Source organism: Musca domestica, unplaced genomic scaffold, assembly GCF_030504385.1.
Source record: "Musca domestica strain aabys unplaced genomic scaffold, Musca_domestica.polishedcontigs.V.1.1 26, whole genome shotgun sequence".
Classification (NCBI taxonomy): domain Eukaryota; kingdom Metazoa; phylum Arthropoda; class Insecta; order Diptera; family Muscidae; genus Musca; species Musca domestica.
Genome location: NW_026712283.1, coordinates 9,366,109 through 9,391,435, shown reverse-complemented (window position 1 = coordinate 9,391,435; position 25,327 = coordinate 9,366,109). Strand labels below are relative to the sequence as shown.

The following is a 25,327-nucleotide window of genomic DNA, read 5'->3' as shown; positions in this document are numbered from 1 at the left end:
CACTCCAGTATTTAAACGGAAGAAAACAGCAACATCAGCAGAAATGGTTCGAAAACACCATATCAACATAAACATCCGATGGTCGCTCTCCGCTCGTATTAATCGACCGTGGCATCAGAATAAATGCTGAAGATTATCGCGAAAATATTCTGGAGAGTGCCTTAGGCACGCAAACATTTCGGCCGCAGACCTTGGACATTCCAACGGGACTCAGCACCATCGCACACAGCACGCGCCTCCCAAGAATGGTTTCAAAATGAGGCTCATCGCTTCATTTCCAGCGCACATTGACCACCAAAATCTCCGGATACCAATCTGTTGGACTGTTGTGTCTGAAGTATTTTGGAAAGCAAGGTTGGCACTAAAAAATACGTGTCGATCACCTCAAGCAGGCGCTTCGACGGGAATGGGCCAAAATACCGCAGAGCAACATTCGGGCAGCATGTGACGGTTTCATTGGACGTTTGAGGGCCATAATTCGTGCAAAAGGTGACCAATACGAACAAATCTAAACTTATTCTAAAATTTGATTCTAAAATCAATTTAAAGATTATATCATTTGACTGTGTTGAATTTTTTTATCTCACCCCGTATATATCGGAGCCGAGTTCCGATGTATGGAAACTTACGTCTCAGAACTCACTCCATTTGGGCTGATATTAGCCATTATTTGCGCAATAAACCTGAAATCGGATTAAGATGTACATAGGAACTATATCCGAATCTTAGCCAATCTCGATGAAATTCGGCAAAGGTATTGCCGAGCTTTATAAGTTATCTGGTACCAAATATTATTGTTGTCGAAAGCATATTACGAATGTAGGGAACTTCAAGACCGATCGGAGCAATGGGAGCAATAGCTATATCTGAACCGATTTTCAAATCAAATTTGATGTACTTGCTTCCAGACTGAATTCGGTCGGATGTACCAAAATTCAGTTCATTTGGACTGATATTGGTTATTTGGTGCACAATTAACTCGAAATCGGTTGAACATATGTGGGAGCTAGATATAGATCGATCTGATCCGATTATCAGCAATTTCAATAGGGTTCGTCTTTGGACCAAACAAATATTGTTTGCAAAATTTCACCGCAATCGTATAATATATACGACCTGCATTTTGTTGACAAGAATGCATGGACGGACGGACAGACGGAAGGACTGTAATGCATAAATCGGCTCAGAAAGTGGTTCTATAAAGATCCTCAAAAGTAACTATGGGTCTATCTCGCTTCCTTCTCCATGTTACAAACAAATGCATAATATGTGGTGTAGGGTATAAAAGCACGAGGTATATGCTGGTAAAAAGTTTTAACCCTCAGTAGAACCACAAATGGGGTCTTTTTGGTACTTTTTTTTTCGAAATTTTACAAAAATCTCCTTTTAAAGGGGATCTTAGCCAGCCAAAATATTCTACAAAAAATATATCAGAAGTCTAAACTGTACCTAACCACCATGAAGTCATAAATATTAAAAAAACACATTTTAGGGTCACCAAAGAAAAGAAATCTATATTTCCATTATATGCCAAACAAAACTTTTGCGTCAAAGTCGCAAAAAAAATCGAAGAAAATGTCCTAATTTTTTTCTCGGAGCACAATTTGTCAGATATATGAAAGGAAAAAAATTCTTGAGTAATGAAAAAAATCCATGATTTTATTTGTGTTTTGATTAAAAAAAAACTGTTTCCATTGGCCTTGTCGATACCTTAGATTGCTGAAGAGATTCCTTCTCCAATCTGTCCCCCAAAGTCTTGCAAAATTCTCCCTCACTGATAACCCATCAACCCAAAATGACTTTTAATAGATCACAAACTTCCATTCGATTTTCAGTTCCATTTATCATTTCGAGGGAAGGAAAAATAGCATAACATATAGTTTACATGACCGTCATCTGTAACAGCCGCCATGTAATTTGCCATGATTCTCATTGTACTTATTTAGATGAGTTTTTAATTTACTGGCTGGAAATCATACAAAAATGAAAACAAATCATGGCAACCAACCATCAACACTCTCTTGTATATCTATCTAACACATTATTTCAAGGTTACTTTTTTTTTCTCTATTTTTATTTGCTCATATCGATATGATGTGAAAGAACAATAAAAATGCGATAGCAAAAAAAGAGCACAACAATTCTGGAAATTGTTAAACCAAACACAATGATTTGTTCAAATAACGGAAATGCCAAACAACAAAAATCATCCGGACCATATGAACCATTAAATACGGCGAAAAAAATATACACAAATTAAAAATTGCAGTTTTTTTCTAGTGTTTTTGTAGTTGTTTGTTATCCTTTTTTTGTTTTTCGAGTTTAGTCTATTCATTTTATTATCTAAAATGTTGGCATACATCGTAATGAAAATGAATGTTGTCGCTGTTGAAATGGAAAACAAAACAGGAAAAAACTAACAGCGGATTTGAATAAAAATGCATTGGTTTTTGGACAGAATTCATGAAGCTGCACTGAGGGAATAAATATATTTATAAACGGGGTCTAAGCGAAGTGGGACTACAAGCTAAATTGATTGTAACATGGAGAAGGAAGCAGGATAGACCCATAGTTACTTTTGGTTATCTTCATAGAATCACTTTCTAAGTCGATTTATGAATATTTGTTTAACCCAAGGACTTATTGAAATTGGTGAGAATCGATTCAAATTTAGATATAGCTTCTATATATATTTTTATCCGATATCAGGCTTATTGTTCACCAAATGGCTAACATCAGCCCAAATGGCTGAATTTTGGCATTTCCGATGGAATTCAGCCCAGAAGCAAATGCTTCGAATTTTGGTGCAAATCGGCTCAGATATAGCTATAGCTCCCTTATATATGTTTCATCCGAGTTGAAGTTAAAGTCCCTCGCATGCGTAATATGCACTCCACAACATTGATATTTGATACCGGGCATCAGATACAGCTCGAAAATACCTCTAGCAAGTTTTATCGAGATCGGTTCAGATTTTTATATAGTTTCGATATACATACATTTTTTTGAGTGTACGGCGTCCAATGTCTTATTTTAAATATTTAAAAGCAGTGCAGTGTAAAAACTGGAATTTTTAAAATTCAGTTTTTTTTCTATTTTTCGTTAAACAAAAGAAACAAAAAATTCTAGGATTTAAGGTTAATTGTTTTGTATTTTTTTCCTGTCAGGTTTTTTTTTATGATTGTTCCGGGGCTTCGAAATTGTTTTATATCCTCCCCCATGGTATGGAGTTTGTCATTCTGTTTGTAACACATCGAAATATACATTCTACACCTCACAATGAATATATATTCTTGATCAGCATAAATTTATATGTCGATTTAGAGACGTCCGTCCGTCTATCCGTCTGTGGAAATCACTCTAGCTTCCGTACGAAAAGAAGTAGGTTAATAAAATTTTACTCATAAATATATATTTTGTCTGCATTAATTTTTGGTATTGAAAATGGCCCATGTAGGTCCACGTTTTGGTATAGCCTCCATATAACGGCACCTCCCTATATTCGGTATTTTGGTGATCTGAACGACATTATTCACCGGTAATGTTTCTAATTTGGTATTTGAAGTTTCCAATAGATACTAGAGCCTTTGACAGAAAATTGTCAGTGCAGATTCACGCCTACGTATAGCCCCCATATAACGGCACATCCCAATATTCGGTATTTTGATGACTTTAACGAATTTATTCATCGGAAATATTTCAAATTTGGTATTTGAAGTTCGTAATAGATACTAAAGCCTAAGACAGAAAATTGTCTGGACAGGTCCACGTTTTGGTATAGCCCCATTTAATAGTACCTCCACATATTCAATATTTTGTTGATTTACTATTTAGTACTTTTTGTAGTTTTTATAACGTATTTCTAAACCTTCGCCACGTATCAAGCAAACCGTACAAAGCGTGATTGTAATGCGAAATTGTAGACGTACAACTCAATCCCTTTGCCGAAATACCAAATTTAGTGCCATAGAGTGCTATTTAGTACGATTTTCTCAAACCTCCTCCAAACCTCAACCCTACATACTGACAGTGATCCTAACATAAAATATATGATGTCCATTGGTATCCGTTCAAGTAGTACCAAATTTGGTACCATTTTGTACCTTTCGTACGCTTGCTGAATGCATTTCCAGATCCAACTCTTTATTTTAACCATACCCACCAGGTGAGTACAGTTGATACATCTAGCATATAATGCCAAAACACCTTCTTATATCAATACTACATCCGAAATTTAATTTTTATATAAACTCTGAAGATTTTAACTGTAAATACCATATGGTACCATTTTAGATGTTTAGTACCATTTCAGAACTCCAAAGTTGCGAATTTCCAGAAACCTCTTATTGAATCTATCCTATTCTCCAATTGTTTAGTACATTGTTGTAATTTTCTTATGCTTTAGTGCGAATTTCTACGAATTCCAGCCTAATCACATACATACGCACCAAAACTGACCCTCATGTAAAATTCCAAGATTCTAGCAACAGCCGTGTCAATGTCAGAAATTTAAGGTACCACAAATAAAAATAGGGAAAATTGCAAAGTAAAAGCTTTATAACAAATTTTGATTTGATTTTGATTCTCAAGAGATTTTGTGGTATAAAAGTAGTTTTCCAGGCTGAAGGTGGAGTTCCGGAACGAGAAACCCCTTCAAAACCTTTCAAATTTATATAACAGAAATTTTTTAAAATTTCAAATCTAGTAGATTCCTGAAAAATCTCGAAAGGAGCATATGTTCACTTTATTTTATAAATTAATTTTTTTTTTCGAAAAAATGTAAAATTTACCTTTTATTTCTTATTTCAACTTGCCATCTCCAGTCAATCAGCGAATTCGGAAAAAAGTACTTAATTTGACGAAAATAAAAATATTTTTTAAAGCCAAATTTAAGTTTTTTTTTTTTTTTTTATTTTTTCATAATAAATATTCCTATTATTTTGTGGTATAAAAGAAGTTTTCCAGGCTGAAGGTGGAGTTCCGGAACGAGAAATCCCTTCAAAACATTTCAAATTTATAAAATAAATTTTTTTTAACATTTAAAATCTAGGAGATTCCAGCAAAATCTCGAAAGGAGCATATGTTCATTTTATTTAATTAATAATTTTTTTTTTTCAAAAAAATATAAAATTTTCCTTTCATTTCTTATTTCAACTTGCCATCTCCAGTCAATCAGCGAATTCGGAAAAAAGTACTAAATTTGACGAAAACAAAAACATTTTTAAAGCCAAATTTAAGGATTTCTTTATTTTTTATTATAAATTTTCCTATTATTTCATTATATTATTATAAAAAAATCTTTATAACAATTTATATATATGGCATAAAAAAATATTTTAATTTTTCGACAAATTTAATACCTTTTTCCGAAATCGCTACATTTTTTTGTATTTAAATTTCACTATCTGGGTTGTCATAAACTCTAAGTAGATTTAATATTCTTAACATTCTTGAAGTAGTAAAGATTGAACATCTTCCATTCCTCAAATTTCATTTCAACTAAATTCATCATTTCCCAAAAACACTGCATTCGAATATTTCAATTTATTTTCCATAGTCACCGGTGATTACATTTCATTTTGGAAGATATTTGTATAGCGGATGCATAGAATTTTAATTTAAGCTATAGTTTTACATTAGCCACAACGCCAAAAAGTCATATGCAAATGCAACACAGTTCTCGAACATCTACATTTCAAAGGGCAGGTAATACATCTACCCGCAATGAATGGCGGAATGACATATGTAAAACGCTTGAATTTTGCAATACTTGTTCAATTATAACTGGAACACGTCTCCGAGTGTGCATGTGTGTGTGTGTGTATCTTGCATAGAGGGCGGTTACTGCCCTTAGAGTTCGACAAAAGAAACTCTCACGCCAAACAAATATTTATTTGGTTCAACTCATTGGTTACCCCGCATGGCTTGTCATCGATTCTGAATATTTTTCCAAAAACAAAGACAGTACATTGTCCTCTCTTATGTGTAGCAGAACCAACAAAAATCGACAAGATTTATCATAACATTCGTCCATGAATATTATATTGGGATTCAAACAAGGGATGGCAAGATTGAAATAAAAATAAAAGGTAATTTTCAAAATATTTCAAAAAAAAAAAAGGAGCGCATGCTCCTTTCGAGATTCTGCAGGAACTTACTAGATTTGAAATTTTAAAAAATTTTTGTTTTATAAATTTGAGAAGTTTTGAAAGATGTTCTCGTTCCGGAGCTCATAAAAAAATCAGCCTGGAATACTATCTTTATATCACAAAATCTCCTGAGAATTTTGAATATTTTTTTGGCAAATCAAAATTTTGTTACAAACCTCTTATTTTGTAATTTTCACTATTTTTATTCATTTTCGCCCTTTCTCGTATTGGTATCTGAAATTTCTGACAATGACACCCCTGCACTACTTTTTCAAAAACTGAAAACTCTCCTCGAATTTTGCCAACCCTGATGCTATTACATTATGCTCCGTGGCCAAAGAACATTTGTAAAAAGAGGAAAAGCACACAAGTGCTTTTGTAACCAGCCAATACCGCTGCGCTGCCGTAAATCCACCGCCAATAACATTTCCGTTGTCACCACTTGAATATGTTAATGTCGCGCCAACAAGATTTTGATTGAAAATGACAAAAACATTTTTCATTGGTTATACCCATGGCACAACAACAATGTAAACTTTCAATATATCTATCGGGTGGCAGTTCAATTCAATTCATGGCAGTGACTGTTGTGGGCAATGCTGCCAACAAGCAATTTTTGTGAAAAGCGCCAAAATTCATAAATATATCTTTTTCATTAAGAACTTCAAATTTGGGTTTATATTAACGCAGCAGATTACACTAAGCAACACAAAAACTTAATCCCTGGAAAATCCAGCAGATTATGAAAATGGAGCTTTTTCACCTTGTCTGAAATGCAATTTCTCTTATTTAAAAATCGCCAAAATCCAAAAAATCCTCAACATTGACATTACTCCCACTGCTTAGGTGGTCGTATATTGAAAATTTGCATAAACTATGTTTCTGTTGGAATATTTTTGCTGAGTGGATGAACCTTTGTAACTGAGAGCGTGAGTGATGGGCAGAGGAGCAAGCAATGAGTGCATGAATAGCTAATATCACAAAATTCAGGTAAATCATGGTTACAAATCGAAATCCCACTCCTACATATTAGCGACTACCGCTAACGCACAGGCGGACACACAAATCGACAATTCACAGAACATTTTTCGGAAAGCCATATAACATTCAGAGGGGGTTAGATTGGCTAACGATTGGTGCACTTGTACTTGCATTTGAAAATATGCAAATCATCTTTTCGGGATATCATAACATTTTTTCGAAAATTTTCAAATGTATATTGAATGTTTTTGTAATTTCCATATGTAGTCAATGTTTATTAATAAACGTATATCTTGAACAATAATCGTATTGTTGTTTGAAAAATTTGATTAGCTCATCGAAACGGTTGTTGGGTGAAAAATATAGTTTCCGATGAAAGGTAAATAAAGGAAAAGTAAAGTAGTGTTAGATAGATCCCCGTAATGTAAAAAATCCTGTTTAGGCCGAACTGTTAATTTTGTTTCATCAACCCAGAAATAAAACTTAAAAACATTTTTTGGGCCCACTAGCCCAAATTTTTCATCTTAAACCCAATAAGGAAATGTCAAAAGTCCTGCGGGGCCGACTATATGATACACCACACCACTATCCATATTTAGTAGAACTTACGTAACAAAGAAAATTATTTTAAATAGATCATACCACCTATCAACATTTGGCTTTAGAGCAGTTGTAGTTTGGCTTCAGAGGGAACTAATATATGGGAGGCATATCCAATTCTGAATCGATTTTCAATTAATTTGACGGAGACATTTTAATCTTTTATACCAACTAATAGAGCTATAGGGTTTATATTAAACAAGTCAAAAAGCAGTTAATTTCGGCCGGGCGGAACTGTTTGCACCCTCCACCGTTTGGAGGAAACCTGAAAAATTTCAAAAAAAAAATTTCGTCGGAAAATACCGCTCAATTGAAAACCGTTATACGGGGGCTATACGAAAACGTGGTGCTGCATTAGTAATTTGTGTCATAGGCTGTGGTAACTGTTCCGAACTTTATATATGAAATATAAAACAATACCGGTGAATAATGTTGCAAAAATCATCAAAATACAAAATATCGGAATTTCGTGAACCAATATAGACAATTCTCCTCCAGAGGGTAATGAATTCACAAGAAACTCCTTTTATGTATTTCAAGTCAATTCCATCGAAAAATTTCATCAAAATACAGAATATTGGGGGTACCTTTATATGGGGCTATACGATATCGTGGACCTATATAGACAATTCTAGGGGATAAAGTACTCACAAGGAACTTCTTGTTAGAATTTTCAAACAATTCCGTTGAAAATGTGGCTAAAATCATCAAAATACCGAATATCGAGGGGTGACTTTATATTGGGCTATACGATATCGTGGACCTATATAGACAATTCTCTTTCAGGGGGTAAAGTACTTATAAAGAACTCCATGTGTAGAATTTCAGACAATTCCATGGAAATTTGACCGATGCAGCCCGTCTTCGAACTTGACCTGCCTGCAGGCAAGAGATTATTAGGACGGACAGACGGACTAAAATCGTCTCTGAAAATGATTCTATGAAGATCCTCAAAAGTAACTATGGGCCTGTCTCGCTTCCTTCTCCATGTTACAAACAAATGCACAAAGAAATAATACCCTTAGCACTATGTGGTGTAGGGTATAAATACAAAAATCTCACAAATGGGCCGGGTCATAGATCCCCCAAACTTTCATAGAGAGAACTCCTTAATGTAAAAAATCGTATTTTGACAGAACTGATTTCATAAAATTTGAGCCAAAAAACATTGACTTTATTCTGATCTTCCAACGACAAAACATTGCATTCGATTTTCATCTATAAAATAAAAAAATGGAAAATATATATTTCAGGAAAGACCCGGGTGCCGGAACACTCATCATGTCTTTCTCTGATTGCTTCTTTTGTTTTCTTCAACTGATGTTTTTTTATTTTTTATTCTCCTTTAAATACGCCAAAAATAGCTTAAGCTAAAATATTTCCTTATCAAATCACAATCTGGTACAACACCTTCTATTTGGAATATCTTAACAAGCACTGAAAACTTTGCGGGACATTTTGAGAAAAAAAGGAGGAGGGACAATCAAAGACTAACAAAACACAAAAATAAACATAAAGAATGGAAAAATGGCCGGATAGAAATTTTTGTATCCTCCCCCTTATATAACTGTATAAAGTCTATTAATATTTAAAAGGGAGAGCAGGTACAAGACCAAGTAGAATTTTTTATGAAATACTTTGCTAGCAGTACAGTATGTAGGGTACCATACATATACGATGTTCGAAATATTATTAATATAAATTAAGATCTTTGGTAAATATGTTAAATATCAGATGAATTTTTCCTTATATTCTTTTCTAGTGGACAAAATCGCAAAAGGGTTAGTAGGGCACAACAAAAGCTGTAGTATTTTTAATGACTTATTTGCTTTTTAAGGCATTTCTTGCCAAATGGCGAGAAATTTTAAGTTTAATTTTTATGCAATGAAATGAAACCGTAAGAAAACTGTATCGAATTGCATTTGCATATTACAACACCACACAAATGTTGCAAGTTTCGTCTATTTGCAGCAAGGACAAAAGAAATATAAAAACTCTCAAAAAATGTTTGTCCATGTGGCAATGAAATCAGAACACAAACGAAAAATGAAAAAAACTTCACAGAAACTTATTTTGGTCACATGAAATTTAAAGCAAACGTCCCACCCTAGAAAAGTTTGAAAATACAATTAAACGACTCTTGACCATTATCAAAATAAGAAATAAAAGAAAAAACATGGAAAAACTTCTGCTAATGTCATCATATATAACCTAAGGAACACCTTAGTTTAAGGCCATTCGTAATGGGTAGCAGCTATTAAGGTGCAACAGAGGAGATCTGCATTTTTCTCCACTAAGGAATTGTGAAGTTCTGCAATGACTCTATGCATATAATCCAAGAACTTAGTTACTCAGAAAATGTTTGGAAAAATATTGTTTGGGGAGCTGAAATCATGGATTTATTAAAAATGTTTTGTTTTTTCAGAGGTATTGTCACGATTCTTTTTTAAATATCTTTTTAAAAATCATCTTGGAGGTAATTATGGATTTTTTAATTTTTCAACGACTATTAGAATAATAAATGTTGATGTTTTATGACATTTTTTCAATGGATCTTTATAATTTTATTTTATTTATTTATTTATTTATTTTATTTTATTTTATTTTATTTATTTATTTATTTTTTTTTTTTTTGAAGAACCTTCACAGCCAGAACTTTGTTTTTTTTTTTTAAAGAAGAAACATCAGAGCTTTTTAAAGAAAATTATTTGAAGAACCAGCAGATATTTTTGAGGACCATCGGAGGTCTAATTGTGGATTTTTGAACAAGAACTATCGGAGTTGTAATCATTGAATTTAAAAAGGATTTCCAATTCTAATCTTTAAAGCTAAAATCGCAAATTTTAAAAGGATTTTTAAGGGATCTTAAGAGAAATAATCGTGATTTTTCTACGAAGGACTTTAAGACCTGTAATTGCGTGTCTTTTAAAAGCAACGAAACTATAACCGTATATGTTTAAGGACATTTTTTCGAGAGAATTTAGACAACTTTTTGAGGAATCTTCAAAGTTTAAATATTGATTGAAGTACCTCAGGAGCTTTAATAATTTTGAAGAACCTCGGGGGGTAAAATAGTGGATTTTTTAAATCGATTTTTTTAAACAGAGCTCTAATTGGGAATTTCTCAACAAGATTTTGTGAAGGATTTTCGGAGCTGCAATCACGGATTATTAAAAGGAATTCCTAAGGGACCTTCAGAGCTATAATTGTGGATTTTTTGAAAGGAAAAGATAAATATTCGTGACTTTTTTAAAAGGGCCTATAATTATTATTTTTTTTATTTGAAAAAAATTTTCACCAACTATCGCTACTATAACCGTGGATGTTTTAGGACATTTTTTTCGAAAGACCTTTAGAACATTTTTTGAGGAAACATTAGAGCTAAGATCTTGATTAAAAAAATCGAGGAAATATCTAATATATTTGAAGAAAATAGTTTTAAGAACGCTGACGCTATAATAATGGATTTTTAAGATATTATCTATGGACTATTCGAACTCCAATTGTGGATTTTTTTTAGCAAATTTTGTGAAGTATTATCGGAGCTCAAATCAAGCACTTTTTAAAAAGATTTTTTAAGGGATATACAGAGCTGCAATCGAGGTTTTTTTAAAAGACTATCTAATTTGTAATTATGGATTTAAAAAAAGTTTTAAGGAATATTTTTTAAAAAATTTAAGATGTATAAGGGTTTTGATCGAAGACGTTTTATTTGAGGGAATTTTAGAGGTGTAATTTCGGATTTTTTCTGGAAGAATTTCGTTTGGATATAAAGACAAATATGTAAAAAACTAAAAGCTGTTGAAGAAATAATTGAGAATTTTTAAAGAGCCTTCGCAGTTATAACCGTGTATTTTTAAGAAAAAAATGTTAAACTACCTTCAGACCTATAATCGTGGATTTTTTAAGTAAACATTTTGAAGAATCTTCAGACATATAATCTTGCATTATCTCAGTATTATTTTGAAAACTCAGGACTATCAGAGCTGTAATTATAGACATATCAAATGTTTTTTGTAAAATTTTTAAGAGCCGCAATCGCGTTTTTAGATGGCCTCAGAGAGCTTTGCAGAGGCGTAATCGTGCATTTAATCATGAAAGTTATAATTTATTTTGTGCCACTATTCTCTGTAATATTTTCGAGCTAGGAAAAGAGCTGTTAACGGGGTTTTTATGGAAGATGCGTAAGCCACCTTCAGAGAACGTTTTTTTAGAAAATTATTGACCCGCCGTATATATGAATATATATTTATATTATTATTTTTGAGAGGCTTTTAAAGCTATAAATGTGAATATTTTTGGGGCCCTGGTTGAGCTTTTCGTAGGTTTCTTCTAAACTTTTTTGAGCCACCATCAGCTCCATAAACGTATTTTTTAAGGAAAATTTCTGAGCCTCTGTCAGCGCTATTCATGAAATTTTTGAGCTATTATAGAGCTATTCGTAAATGTGGAAATTTATGGAATATTATTTGATCCACCATCAGGACTCTTCAGGATTTTGTGAGCAAAACTCAGAGCTGCAAACATGGATTTTAAGCAATATTTTTCTAAGGTATCAGCTTTAAAATAATATAATTTATTTTTGAGCCATCGTCAGAGCTATTATTTTTTTTTTTTTAATTTTTAGGCCAGACAATTTTTCAGCATTTTTTTAAGATTATAATAATAAAATCCGTTGTGAGCATGTTTCTTGATCAAAGTGAGCCACCCTAGTATTTATAACCTAAAACTCGAGCTTTCTTAAACAAGTTTTAGTTTAGTTTTTTATAATATTGTTTTTGTGCCCTTACCTGAATTTGGTTGTCCATTGCTGTTGGGTCGAGCCGAGGGAGCGCCATCGCGGGCCTCAACCTCCAGCGCGTAGGCACCTTTCTTCTCTCTGTCGAATACGGTTTTGGTGAAAATTTCACCGCTTTGAAGATTTATTTCGAAAAATTCTTTGCCTTCGTTTCGTGGTGAGTCGACAATGTAATAGTAGACCTGAAAAGGGGTAAAAATAAACACAAAATTTAATAATAACAATGAAAAACTTATATTTATAAGAAAGAAAATATTATATTGACGATATTAAAAAATATATAAAACCAGTATAGAAAGGTCAAAAGTCGGGCGGGGTCGACTATATAATACCCTACACCACTATGCATATTTTTGGTATTTCTCCCGTACTCCATTTGGGCTGATATTGGCATTTATTTGCAAATTAAACCTGAAATCGCATTAAGGATATATATGGGAGCTATATCCAAATCTGAACTGATCTTGATAAAATTTGAAAGAGGTATTTCTGGGTTGTATCTGATATCGGGTACCAAATATAATTCTTGTGGAGTGCATATTATGCATGTGAGGGATTTTAACACTAAATCGGATGAAAAATATATATGAGAGCTATAGCTATATCTGAACCGATTTTCACCAAATTTGATGAACTTGCTGGTAGACTGAATTCGATCGAATGTACAAAAATTCAGGTCATTTGGACTGATATTGGCCATTTGGTGAACAATTAATCCGAAATCGGCTGAAGCTATATATTGGAGCTGTATCTGATATCTGATACCAATTATCATTGTTGTCAAATGCATATCACGAATGTAGGGTACTTAAAAACCAAATCGGATGAAACCTATATATGGGAGCTTTTACTGTATCTGAACCGATTTTTACCAAATTTGATGTATTTGCTGCTAGACCGAATTCGGTTGAATGTGCCAAAAATCAGGTCATTTGGACTGATATTAGCCATTAGGTGCACAATTAATCCTAAATCGGCTAGAGCTATATACGGGATCTATATCCAGATCTGAACTGATCTTGAAACAATTTTGCAAAAGTATTTCTGTGTTGTATATGATATCCGGTACCTACTATCATTGTTGTCGAATGCATATTAAGAATTTGTGGGATATATACCTCCAAATCAGATAAAACGTGTATATGGGATCTATAGCTATATCTGAACCGATTTTCTCCAAATATGATTTACTTGGTTCTAGATTGCATTAGGTTAGATATGCCAAAATGCAGGTCATTTGGACTGATATTGGCTATTTGGTGGACAAATAACCCAAAATCGGTTGAAGATATATGTGGGAGACATATCCAAATCTGAACCGATCTTGATGAAATTTGACAGAGGTATTTCCGGGTTGTATCTGATGCCCGGTACCGAATATAATACTTCTGGGCTGCGTATTACGCATGTGAGAGACTTAAAACCCCAAATCGGATTTCTTTATTGCTGGTAGTTTGATAAAGTATACTGCCCCCTAAATGTGATTATATTTGTTTTTAGCTCTCCCTTATTACAAATATATTCTTTAATATTAATGACAATTTCAATATATTCTTAAACACCGAATGGATAATGTTCCCTTCAAATTTATTTATTTTTTTCTATGTCCATTTATTTCAATTGTCCGTTAAATCACATTTTTTTTTGTTTTGCTCTGAAATCATTTCACATTTTCATGCCTTTGGCTGAGTTTATTTTCAACCTTTCCTTTTTTGATTTGTCGAACGACTAATTAGTTTTCTTCTCTGTACTCGCTTCTCTGTACTCGCTTTTTCCTCCTACTTCAGATTACCTCCAATAGCATGGCCATCCTCCGCCACCACTCGAAAGACCAATCCATGTTTTCTTCTATTTTTTTCTTCCTTTCTCATTCTATCTCATTTCTTTCCGCAAATATCCTAACATTGAAATTGCATTTGTTTAATCAGTTCTTATTTTGGAATATTTTAATTCCTTGCCTGGTTTCTAGTATAACTTCTCATCAAAAGGGGGAGGATATACAAAGAGAGAGAAAGAGGGAGGTCTAGGGCTAAGCGTAATTTATTTGTTTTAATCCCTTATTTCTGGTATCTTGCCGTTCTATTCTTATTCCCTTTAACTTGCTTGCCTTGTCGCAGACCATGTCTGCTGATTTTTTCTCCTTCTTCTTTTTTGCTAGCCACTACCCGAAAGGATGCCTTTGTCATGGATTAAGGCTTTGTTGCTCGAGCGGCATAAGTCCTTTCTCCATAACTTTTCCTGTCCGGCGTTTCCTGGTGTATTATTATTTTATGTTTGTTTTTCTTTCTTCTGACCGCCTAGCTTAAAACCCGTCAAAGGTGTTACGCCATATAACAATGGTGGCCAGGAAAAAAAACATAAGAGAAGTAACAACAACAAAAAAACACATCTCAGCTCCACTAAAGACCCCTATGTGTAAGTTCTCCTTTTTAATTTGTAATCCCCCAAACATTAAAATGCTCGGTAGTGGAAGAGAAAGAGAGAACAAAAAAAAAATGCCAAGAGAAAAAAACAATGTCTAAAGATTTTATGTAGCGTAGAAAAAGACATCGAAACAATAAAAAGAAAAGCTTAAAAGTAGTGTCAGACCTTGAGGCATTATTAATGGCTCCAATGTGAACATTTACTTTGGACATTTGTTATTTGAAGAAGAAAAAGTAAAGAAAGAAATGAAACGCATTTCTATTTTAGAATGTGGGATATGTGTAGCCAGAGAGAGGCGCGAAGGGATTATAATTTATTTTTTTTTGTCAGTTGGTGCAGGGGTTTTAATTAAATTTTATAGGGAAACAATAAATAAAATAAAAACTAGATTTTGGTAAGGCCAATCTGGAGGTATCTATAATAAATGGATTATTTTTGTTATAGTAGGTCATGGGATAAAAATGATATCTCTTAGAGAGAGATTATATTAAAAACAAGTAAAAAAACATTAAGTTCGGCCGGGCCAAACTTTTAATACCCTCCACCTTAGGGTGAAGGAAACATTAGAAGAAATGTGGCAAATCGGGAGATACCGTTATATGTGGGCTATAGCAAATCGTGGACCTACACATGCAATGTTTCATGGGATAAAAATGATATCTCTTAGAGAGAGATTATATTAAAAACAAGTAAAAAAACATTAAGTTCGGCCGGGCCAAACTTTTAATACCCTCCACCTTAGGGTGAAGGAAACATTAGAAGAAATGTGGCAAATCGGGAGATACCGTTATATGTGGGCTATAGCAAATCGTGGACCTACACATGCAATGTTTCGCCAAAGGAGCTAGAACCCATTATGACCTACAAATACCAATTTTCAGACAAATCCGTGAAAAAATGTGGCAAAAATCATCAAATTACCGAATATCGGGAGGTACCGTTATATGGGGGCTATACCAAAACGTCGACCTATAATTACAATGTTTCGCCACACGAACTGAGACCTATTATGATCTACAAGTACCAATTTTTAGACATATCCGTGAAAGAATGTGTCAAAAATCATCAAAATACCGAATATTGGGAGGTACCGTTATATGGGGACTATAGCAAAACGTGGACCTATACATACAATGTTTCGCCACACGAACTAGGACCCATTCTGGCCCACAAATACCATTTTTTAGACAAATCCGTGAAAAAATGTGGCAAAAATCATCAAATTACCGAATATCGGGAGATACCGTTATATGGGGGCTATACCAAATCGTGGACCCATACATACAATGTTTCGCCACCGAAGCTGGACCCATTCTGGCCCACAAATACCATTTTTAAGACAAATCAGTGAAAAAATGTGGTAAAAACCATCAAAATACCGAATATCGGGAGGTACCGTTATTTGGGGGCTATACCAAATCGTGGACCCATACATGCAATGTTTCGTCACCGAAGCTGGAACCCATTATGACTAACAAATACCAATTCTTTAACAAATCCGTGAAAAAATGTGGCAAAAATAATTAAAATACCGAATATCGGGAGGTACCGTTATATGGGGGCTATACCAAATCGTGGATCCATATATGCAATGTTTCGCCACACTAGGACCCTTTCTGGCCCACAAATACCAATTTTCAGAAAAATCCGTGAAAAAATGTGGCATCAAAATACCCAATATCGGGAGGTACCGTTGTATGGGGACCATACCAGAACGTGGACCAATATATATCATTTTCAATACCAACCACCAACCAATAAAAATCGCTCTGCTAAATTTTGGCACTCTACGTCAAATAATGTGGGCTGTATCGTGATTTTAACAGACACACGGACAGACAGACGGACATCGTTACCCTCCTTTCCAAGGTGTAGAGTATAAAAATATATATCGGAGCCGAGTTGCACAAAATGGAAACGTACGTGCCGAAATTCACTCCATTTGAGCTGATTTTAACCATTACAGGGTGAGATGAAAAAAAAACTGCAACCAAAATCAGACTGCTGTCATTTCTAAACCACTCGTCCGACAGCTGTTAATATTATTCCAGTGACAGCTTATTATATTGCTTACAAGCAGACAAAAGCATTTGGTGAGAATTTTCCAAAAAAAAGTTATTCGTGATGGAATTCAAGCTTGATAGTGTGATTTTTTTTATATTTGGCTGGAAAAGCACATGTGGCTAACGTTAGAGCACTCGACCATTTAAATTTGAATAAAACTTTTGTGTATCGTACCATCGCTCGTTACCGTCATACTGGTAGCGTAGCCCGACGTCAAGGAAGTGGAAGAAAACAGAAGAAAACAGCAACATCAGCAGAAATGGTTCGAAAAATAAAGAAGCGACTTGATCCGAAACCGCGTCGCAGTGGCCGAAAAATGGCTCGTGAGCTGGACATATCGCAATATTCCATTCGGAAAATATTGAAAAATGAGTTCGGGGTAAAGCCATTGAAATTCAAAAAAGTGCAAGATCTGACACCGCAACAGAAAAAAACTAGTCTCAAAAGAGCTAAAGAGGTGCTTAGCTTGGCCGAAAGTGGTGAACTGCCGAAATTGGTTTTCTCCGATGAGAAAACATTTGTTGTCCAGCAGTTTGTAAACAAACAAAATGATATTGTTTAGGGTCAGGTCAGCTGAAAATGTGCACATTCGGTTGGCCACAAGAACTCTAGCGCCGGCCATGGTGATGGTGTGGACCGCCATATCAGCCGATGGTCGCTCTCCTTTCGTATTAATCGACCGTGGCATCAGAATATGCCGAATATCATCGCGAAAATATTCTGGAGGGTATATTAAAGACTTGGGCACGCAAACATTTTGGCCTCAGACCTTGAATTTTCCAACAGGACTCAGCACCATCGCACTCAGCACGCTCCACCCAAGAATGGTTAAAAAATGAGGTTCCTCGCTTCATTTCCAGCGCACAATGGCCACCAAAAACTCCGGATACCAATCCGTTGGACTATTTTGTTTGGAGTATTTTGGAAAGGAAGGTTGACGCTAAAAAGTACCAAAGTGTCGATCACCTCAAGCAAGTGCTTTGCCGGGAATGGGCCAAAGTACCGCAGAGCAACTCTCAGGCAGTGTGTAACTGTTTCATTGACCGTTTGAAGGCCATAATTCGTGCCAAAAGTGCCCAATTCGAACCAAGCCAAACTTATTCTAAAATTTGATGCTATTTCCGACATTTTTTGCTTCCATTCAATAAAATTAAAAAAAAAAATTAATATTTTAAAATTAAAAAAAAAAATTAAATTAAAAAAATGTAAAAATTATGGCGTTTGACTTTCCTGCAATTTTCTTATCTCACCCTGTACTTGCACAACAAACCTGAAATCGGATTAAAGATGTATATGGGAGCTATATCCAAATCCAAGCCGTTCTCGATGAAATTTGGCAAAGGTGTTTCCGGGATTTATAACATTTCTGGTACCAAATATCGTTGTTGTCGAATGCATATCACGAATGTGAGGGACTTAAACACCAAATGGGATGAAACATATATATGGAAGCTTTAGCTATATCTGAACCGGTTTTCCCCAAATTTAATGTACTTGCTTCGTGACTAAATTCGGTTGGATATGCCAAAATTCAGATCATTTGGACTGATATTGGCTCTTTGGTGCACAATTAACCCGAAATTGGTTGAGGTTATATATGGGAGCTATATCCAAATCTGAACCGATTTTGACAAAATTTTAAACACTTATTTCACAGCTGTATCTGATATCTGTTACCAAAGATCATTGTTGTGGAATGCATATTACCCTCATAAGCGTAATATTTAAACCCCAATTCGGATAAAACATATACATGGGAGCTATAGCTATATCTGAACCGATTTACACCAAATTTCAAGTACTGGTTTCTAGGATGAATTCAGTCGCAATGGCCAAAATTCAGACAATTTGGGCTGATATTAGCCACTTGGTACACAATAAAGTTGATATCGGATAAACATATATATGAGAGCTATATAATAATCTGAACCGCTCTCGACAATAATTGACAAAGGTATTTTCAAGCAGTATCTGATCAGTATTCTTCTGGAGTGTATATTACGCATGTGAGTGACTTAAAACCCCAAGTCCGATGAAACATATATATGGGAGCTATAGCTATATCTGGACCGATTTTCTCCAAATTTGATTTATTTGCTTCTAGACGGAATTCGGTGGAATGTACCAAAATTTAGGTCATTAGGACTTATATTGACCATTTAGTGCAGAATTAACATGACATCGGTTGATGATATACGGGAACTATATCTAAATCTGATCCGATTATTACAGGGTTCGTTCTTGGGTCAAACAAACATTGTTTGCAAAATTTTATCTCAATCGGATAGTAAATGCGACCTGCATATTGTTTACAAGAATACATTGACGGACGGACGGACAGACGGACTGATATGCATAAATCGACTCAGATAGTGATTCTATGAATATCCTCAAAAGCAACTATGGGTCTATCTCGCTTCCTTCTCCATGTTACAAAGAAATGCGCAAAGACATAATAGCCTTACCACTATGTGGTGTAGGGTATACAAAATAATATTTCCTCATAAAACTTGGTTGAAGAAAATGTTCACCTTGAATTTTCCACATGACCTACAACCCCGACAGCCAACACATCATAGAAACATTTCAAAAAGCAAACAAATGCTAACCTCCCGATTCGTCTGAATTTCTGACGCATGAAACGTTGTCTCATAATAAATGTTGCAGACGACAAGATTGCAATACAATTTCAAGTCAGCCTCACCCTCCCTGCCCCCACTACCACCACACAAAATTTACACAAAAATAAAGTAGCTGCGTATAATTGTCAGTCTTGTGTAAATAAGTATGTAATTTACACTTGGACGACCATAAAACGCAGTAATTAGCACTTTTGGCATTTTTTTTGTGCAAAATTAACATTACGACAACTACAACAAAAACGACAAGGCAGAAAAAGCAACAACAAAACTTAAGACAAAAACTGCCAAGTCAGTTTTTGGCGCAATCAACCGACCTTATCAACATAATTTTCACCTGGCTGCCTTTTCCACGCCACACAAACAAAAAAATAACTGAAAACTCAAAGCCTTAACAAGAAATTCAAAATGACAACAAAAATAAAAAAAAAACTTTTTTCAAAAATATCTTCAAAAATTCTAATTAACATAATTATGGAATTTATTTTTCTACTTAGCGACCACAACAAAAACAAAATCAGCATTTGCATAAATAAAATCCAATCAAATCACAACTCAAACCACTTACCTGATTATTTGGAAATGTGCCATCCTTATCGATGGCATTAACTTGAGTCACTTTGGTGCCAATTGGTTCGCCTTCGAGTACGGTTTCTTGTTCGCGTTCCGTGAAGAGTGGTATTTCATCGTTAACATCTTCGAGCATAATGTAGACCGTTGCCTCCGAAGCCAATTGTTGGGCGCCATTGTTCTGGAAAGGAAAAACAAATTTAAATAGAAATTATTAAAACTTAAAAAATATGAAAAGCGAGGATCTAAATTTAATTCTTCGATAATAAGAAGTCTATACTAATAAGATCTCTGGGTTCGCAATGTAGTAGCCACCTCTTTTCGATCAATGGAACCTTCTTCTATAGAGGTCTTCTATGGAGAAGACCTCCAGGACTTCTATGGAGAAGACCTCTAGGACCTTTATGGAGAAGACCTCCAGGACTTTTATGGAGAAGACATCCAGGACTTCTATGGAGAAGATCTCTATGACTTATATGGAGAAGATCTCCAGGATTTCTATGAAGAAGACTTGCAGGACTTCTATGAAGAAGACCTGCAGGACTTCTATGAAGAAGACCTGCAGGACTTCTATGAAGAAGACCTCCAGGACTTCTACGAAAAAGACCTTCAGGACTTCTATGGAGAAGACCTCTAAGTCTTCCATGAAGAATACCTCCAAGGTCTTCTACGAAGAAGTCCTCCAAGGTCTTCTACGAAGAAGTCCTCCAAGGTCTTCTACGAAGAAGTCCTCCAAGGTCTTCTACGAAGAAGTCCTCCAAGGTCTTCTACGAAAAAGTCCTCCAAGGTCTTCTACGAAGAAGTCCACCAAGGTCTTCTACGAAGAAGTCCTCCAAGGTCTTCTACGAAGAAGTCCTCCAAGGTCTTCTACGAAGAAGTCCTCCAAGGTCTTCTACGAAGAAGTCCTCCAAGGTCTTCTACGAAGAAGTCCTCCAAGGTCTTCTACGAAGAAGTCCTCCAAGTCTTCTACGAAGAAGACCTCCAGGTCTTCTATGGAGAAGACCTCCAGGTCTTCTATGGAGAAGACCTCCAGGACTTATATGGAGAAGACCTCCAGGTCTTCTACGGAGAAGACCTCCAGGTCTTATATGGAGAAGACCTCCAGGTCTTCTATGGAGAAGACCTCCAGGTCTTCTATGGAGAAGACCTCCAGGTCTTCTATGGAGAAGACCTCCAGGTCTTCTATGAAGATGATCTCCATGTCTAATATAAAGTCATCTATGGGGAAGACCTAAATATCTTCTATGAAGAAGATCTTTATATTTTCATAAAAGAAGACTTCCAGGTCTTCTATGAAGAAGACCTCCATGAATTCTATGAAAAAGACCTCTAGTTCTTTTATACAAAAAATCAATATCTTAGTAGAAGTTCTCATGGAGAATACCTTTAATTATTCAATGAAAAAAACCTTCTGGTCCTCTATGAAGAGAGTTTTCAGAGGTCTACTATTCAAAGTTCTTCTATGCAGAAGACCATCAGAGGCCTTCTAAGCAGACGACCGTCAGAGGTCGTCTATGAAGAAGATTCCCAGGTCATGTAGGAAGTAGACCTCCAGGCCTTCTATGCAGAAGACATCCAGGTCTTCTATGAAGAAGATCTCCAGGTTTTCCCAATAATGGACATCAAGGTCTCTATGAAAAAGACCTCCAGGTCTTCTAAGAAGAAGAAGAGTTACTGGCCTTCTTTTATTATTTATTTTTTTTTTTTTTTTGTTTCAATTACGTTGGGCCCCACCAAAAATTCAAATTAGTCTTTAAAGATCTTCGCCACATTAATATGATTTATTATGTCCACATGGTCCAATCACCCTCCTTACTTGGGAAATGTGACTAGACATTTTATCGAGGAAAATAGTCAGCAGACCATTTCAACAATTGTCATTAGCACTTGTGTCAATTGCATTCATAAACGATTATTTGAATTTCGTGGAATTGATTTTATCCAGATGTGGAGATACACACGTACGTTTATTGGTGACCATAGAGAATCGGCAGGACGACAAAGCAACCTGTTAATTTTAGTGGGAAATATGTGAATGTGTGAAATACAGTTAATTTGAGTAACACAATTATGCCCTACATTAAGACATTTATTGGAATTGTCACTGGATATCCAATACCGAAATGGCCAAGGATGTCTAGCGTGTCAAAAATGCCATTGACTGGCCATACAGATTTTCAAGAAATCGAATTTTACTGGGAAAGAAATTGTTAGCCATTCAAAATAAATGGGTGCAAATCTTGAGTAACAAATAGCTAATATGCAAAATAAATAAATGTGAAAAAAATTCAATCTAGAGATGTGTTATGCTCAATATTGTCGAAGTACTTGGAAGAAGGGACAACGCCTCTTCTCCATTTTAGGACTTTTCCTCTTAAAATGCAGTTCTGTCCACTGCCATACAAAAATACATAAATTTTAAATTTATCTGATTTTCAAATTTAATTTTTTTATACAAATTGCATAAAATCGAATTTTTTTCTACTTACCTCAACACGTATTGTCAAGTTATACTCCTTTATACTTTCGTAGTCCAGCGGATGATTGACTTTTATATCGGCCCACGTATCGCCATTGTCCGGTCTTTGTTGCAGATAAAACGTATGGAATTTATTCGTCTGGGCCGTTGACCCCGGCATTAAACGATAAAATACCGTTGGATTGCCTTCGATACCCGAACTATTCGATGAGGCAGAATTTGAAACGCCATACAGAATCGGGTTGGACGAGAAGCAAACAAATTTGGAATATTAGTAAAATAATATTTATATTTATTTTTAATATATATATGAATTAAGAAAGAAGTTGTGTAGACTATTTTTAAGTTATAAACTAAAGGAAAGAAGAAGAAAAAAAACTAAACTAATGGAGAAACTAAGGTAAACTAATAGAGGATAAGAAAATTAGGGAGCTGTTTCTGTATGTCAAAGGGAAAAATTTTGAAATTTTAGTTTTATATTTATTTTTATTATATATTATATATAATATTTATAGTTTAATAAGTCCGAATAATTATTGTTTTGAATTTTTTTTGGTTTATGAAAAATAAATTCTCAAGAGCTAGACCTTTAGATATAGAAAATATAATTCATTGTTATTAACATATGTTATTATTTTGAAAGAAGCTAGCTTCTAGAGAGGGCTTAGATATGGAACGAAATAGAAAAAAAAAAAATAAATAATTAACGTATATGAAATGTTAAGAAATATTCATAAGTATATTTTTACATTCAAAGGGTGAGATGAAAAAACTGCAACCAACTTCAGACTGCTGTCATTTCTAAGCCACTCATCCGACAGCTGTTAAAATTATTCCAGTGACAGCTCATTATATTGTTTACAAGCGTACAAAAGCATTTTGGTGAGAATTTTCCAGAACAAAAGTTATTCGCGATGGAATTCAAGCGTGATAGTGTGAATTCTTTATATTTGGCTGAAAAACCACATGGCTATGGTTCGAGCGTTCCAGCATTTAAATGTGAATAAATCTTTTGTGTCTCGTACCATCGCTCGTTACCGTGATACTGGTAGCGTATCGCTCGACGTCAAGGAAATGGATGGAAGAAAACAGCAACATCAGCAGATATGGTTCGAAAAGTAAAAAAACGACTTGATCGAAACCCGCGTCGCAGTGGCCGAAAAATGGCGCTTGAGCTGAACATTTCGCAATATTCCATTCGGCAAATATTGAAAAATGAGCTCAGGGTTAAGCCATTGAAATTCCAAAAAGTGCAAGAACTTACACCGCAGCAGAACGAAAATAGACTTAAAAGAGCTAAGGAGTTGCTTTGCTTGGCCGAATGGGGCGAACTGGCGAATTTCTCCGATGAGAAAACATTCGTTGTCCTGCAGTTTGTAAACAGACGAAATGATCGAGTTTACTTGCCAAAGAGGTTAGTTGAAAATGTGCACCTTTGGTTGGCCAACAGAACTCAGACCTCGGCCAACAGAAAGAAAATAGACCATAAAGAGCTAAAGATTAGCTTCGCTTGGCCGAAAGTGGTGAACTGCCGAATCTGGTTTTCTTCGATGATAAAACATTCGTTGTTCAGCAGTTTTTAAACAAACAAAATGATCGTTGTAATAGAGGTCAGCTGAAAATGTACACCTTCGGTTGGCCAAGGTGATGGTATGGGCCGCCAAAACAGCCGATGGTTGCTCTCCACCGAATTCCGAAATTTATCGCGAAAATATGCTGGAGGGTGGTTTAAAGCCTTGGGCAAGCAAACATTTTGGCCGCAGACCTTGGACATTCCAACAGGACTCAGCACACGCCATCCAAGTATGGTTACACTTCCTTGACGTGAGGTTCCTCGCTTCATTTCCAGCGCACAATGGCCATCAAAATCTCTGGATACCAATCCGTTGGTCTATTGTGTCTGGAGTATTTTGGAAAGCAAGGTTGGCACTAAAAATAGCAAAGTGTCGATCACGCCAAGCAAGCACTTCGCAGGGAATGGACCAAAATACCGCAGAGCAACATTCGGGCAGCAAGTGACAGTTTCATTTCTATTTCCGTTTGAAGGCCATTCTAGGAAATGTAAAAATGTAGTTATGGCAATGGTCATCAATTTGAACAAATCTAAACTTATTCTAAAATTTTGATGCTATTTCCGACATTTTTTGTTTTTATTCAATAAAATTAAAAAAAAAATGTAAAAATTATGGCGTTTGACTTTGTTGCAGTTTTTTTATCTCACCCTGTATATGTTTTGGCCCTAAGAAATAGTAAATAAAGGTTATTTTCTCAATTGTAAAAAAAAGAAATTTTCTTTTTTCCAAAAATAATTTTTTTCTAAAAATATATTTTATTCTAAAAATTAATTTTTTTTCTTAAAATGATTTTTTTTTCTAAAAATGAATTTTTTTTTCTAAAAATATATTTTTTTCTAAAAATGATTTTTTTTTCTAAAAATAATTTTTTTTCTAAAAATGTTAAGATATATTTTTAAATTCAACCGAAAACCCTAATTTCGGAATCTAAATAATGAAATGAAAATTTTCTACAAATGAAATTTTTTTCTAAAAATATATTTTTTTCTAAAAATCTTTTTTTTTCTAAAAATGTTAAGATATATTTTTTGTAAATTTAACCCAAAACC

The 25,327-nt window shown here is 34.7% G+C and overlaps 1 protein-coding gene across 3 annotated transcripts in view; it reads right to left on the bottom strand.

The window, feature by feature from the left end:
- The window catches only part of LOC101889387 (neural-cadherin), a 348,725-nt gene that overhangs the window by 214,915 nt on the left and 108,483 nt on the right, over nt 1-25,327 (bottom strand). For all 3 annotated transcript variants that reach the window (XM_059123979.1, XM_059123980.1, XM_059123981.1), the window contains exons 8-10: nt 22,715-22,904; nt 20,224-20,406; nt 12,521-12,710 (exon numbers count right to left, since the gene is read on the bottom strand). In XM_059123979.1, the coding sequence (XP_058979962.1) occupies nt 12,521-12,710; nt 20,224-20,406; nt 22,715-22,904 (563 nt within the window). The remainder of the gene's footprint in view (nt 1-12,520; nt 12,711-20,223; nt 20,407-22,714; nt 22,905-25,327) is intronic.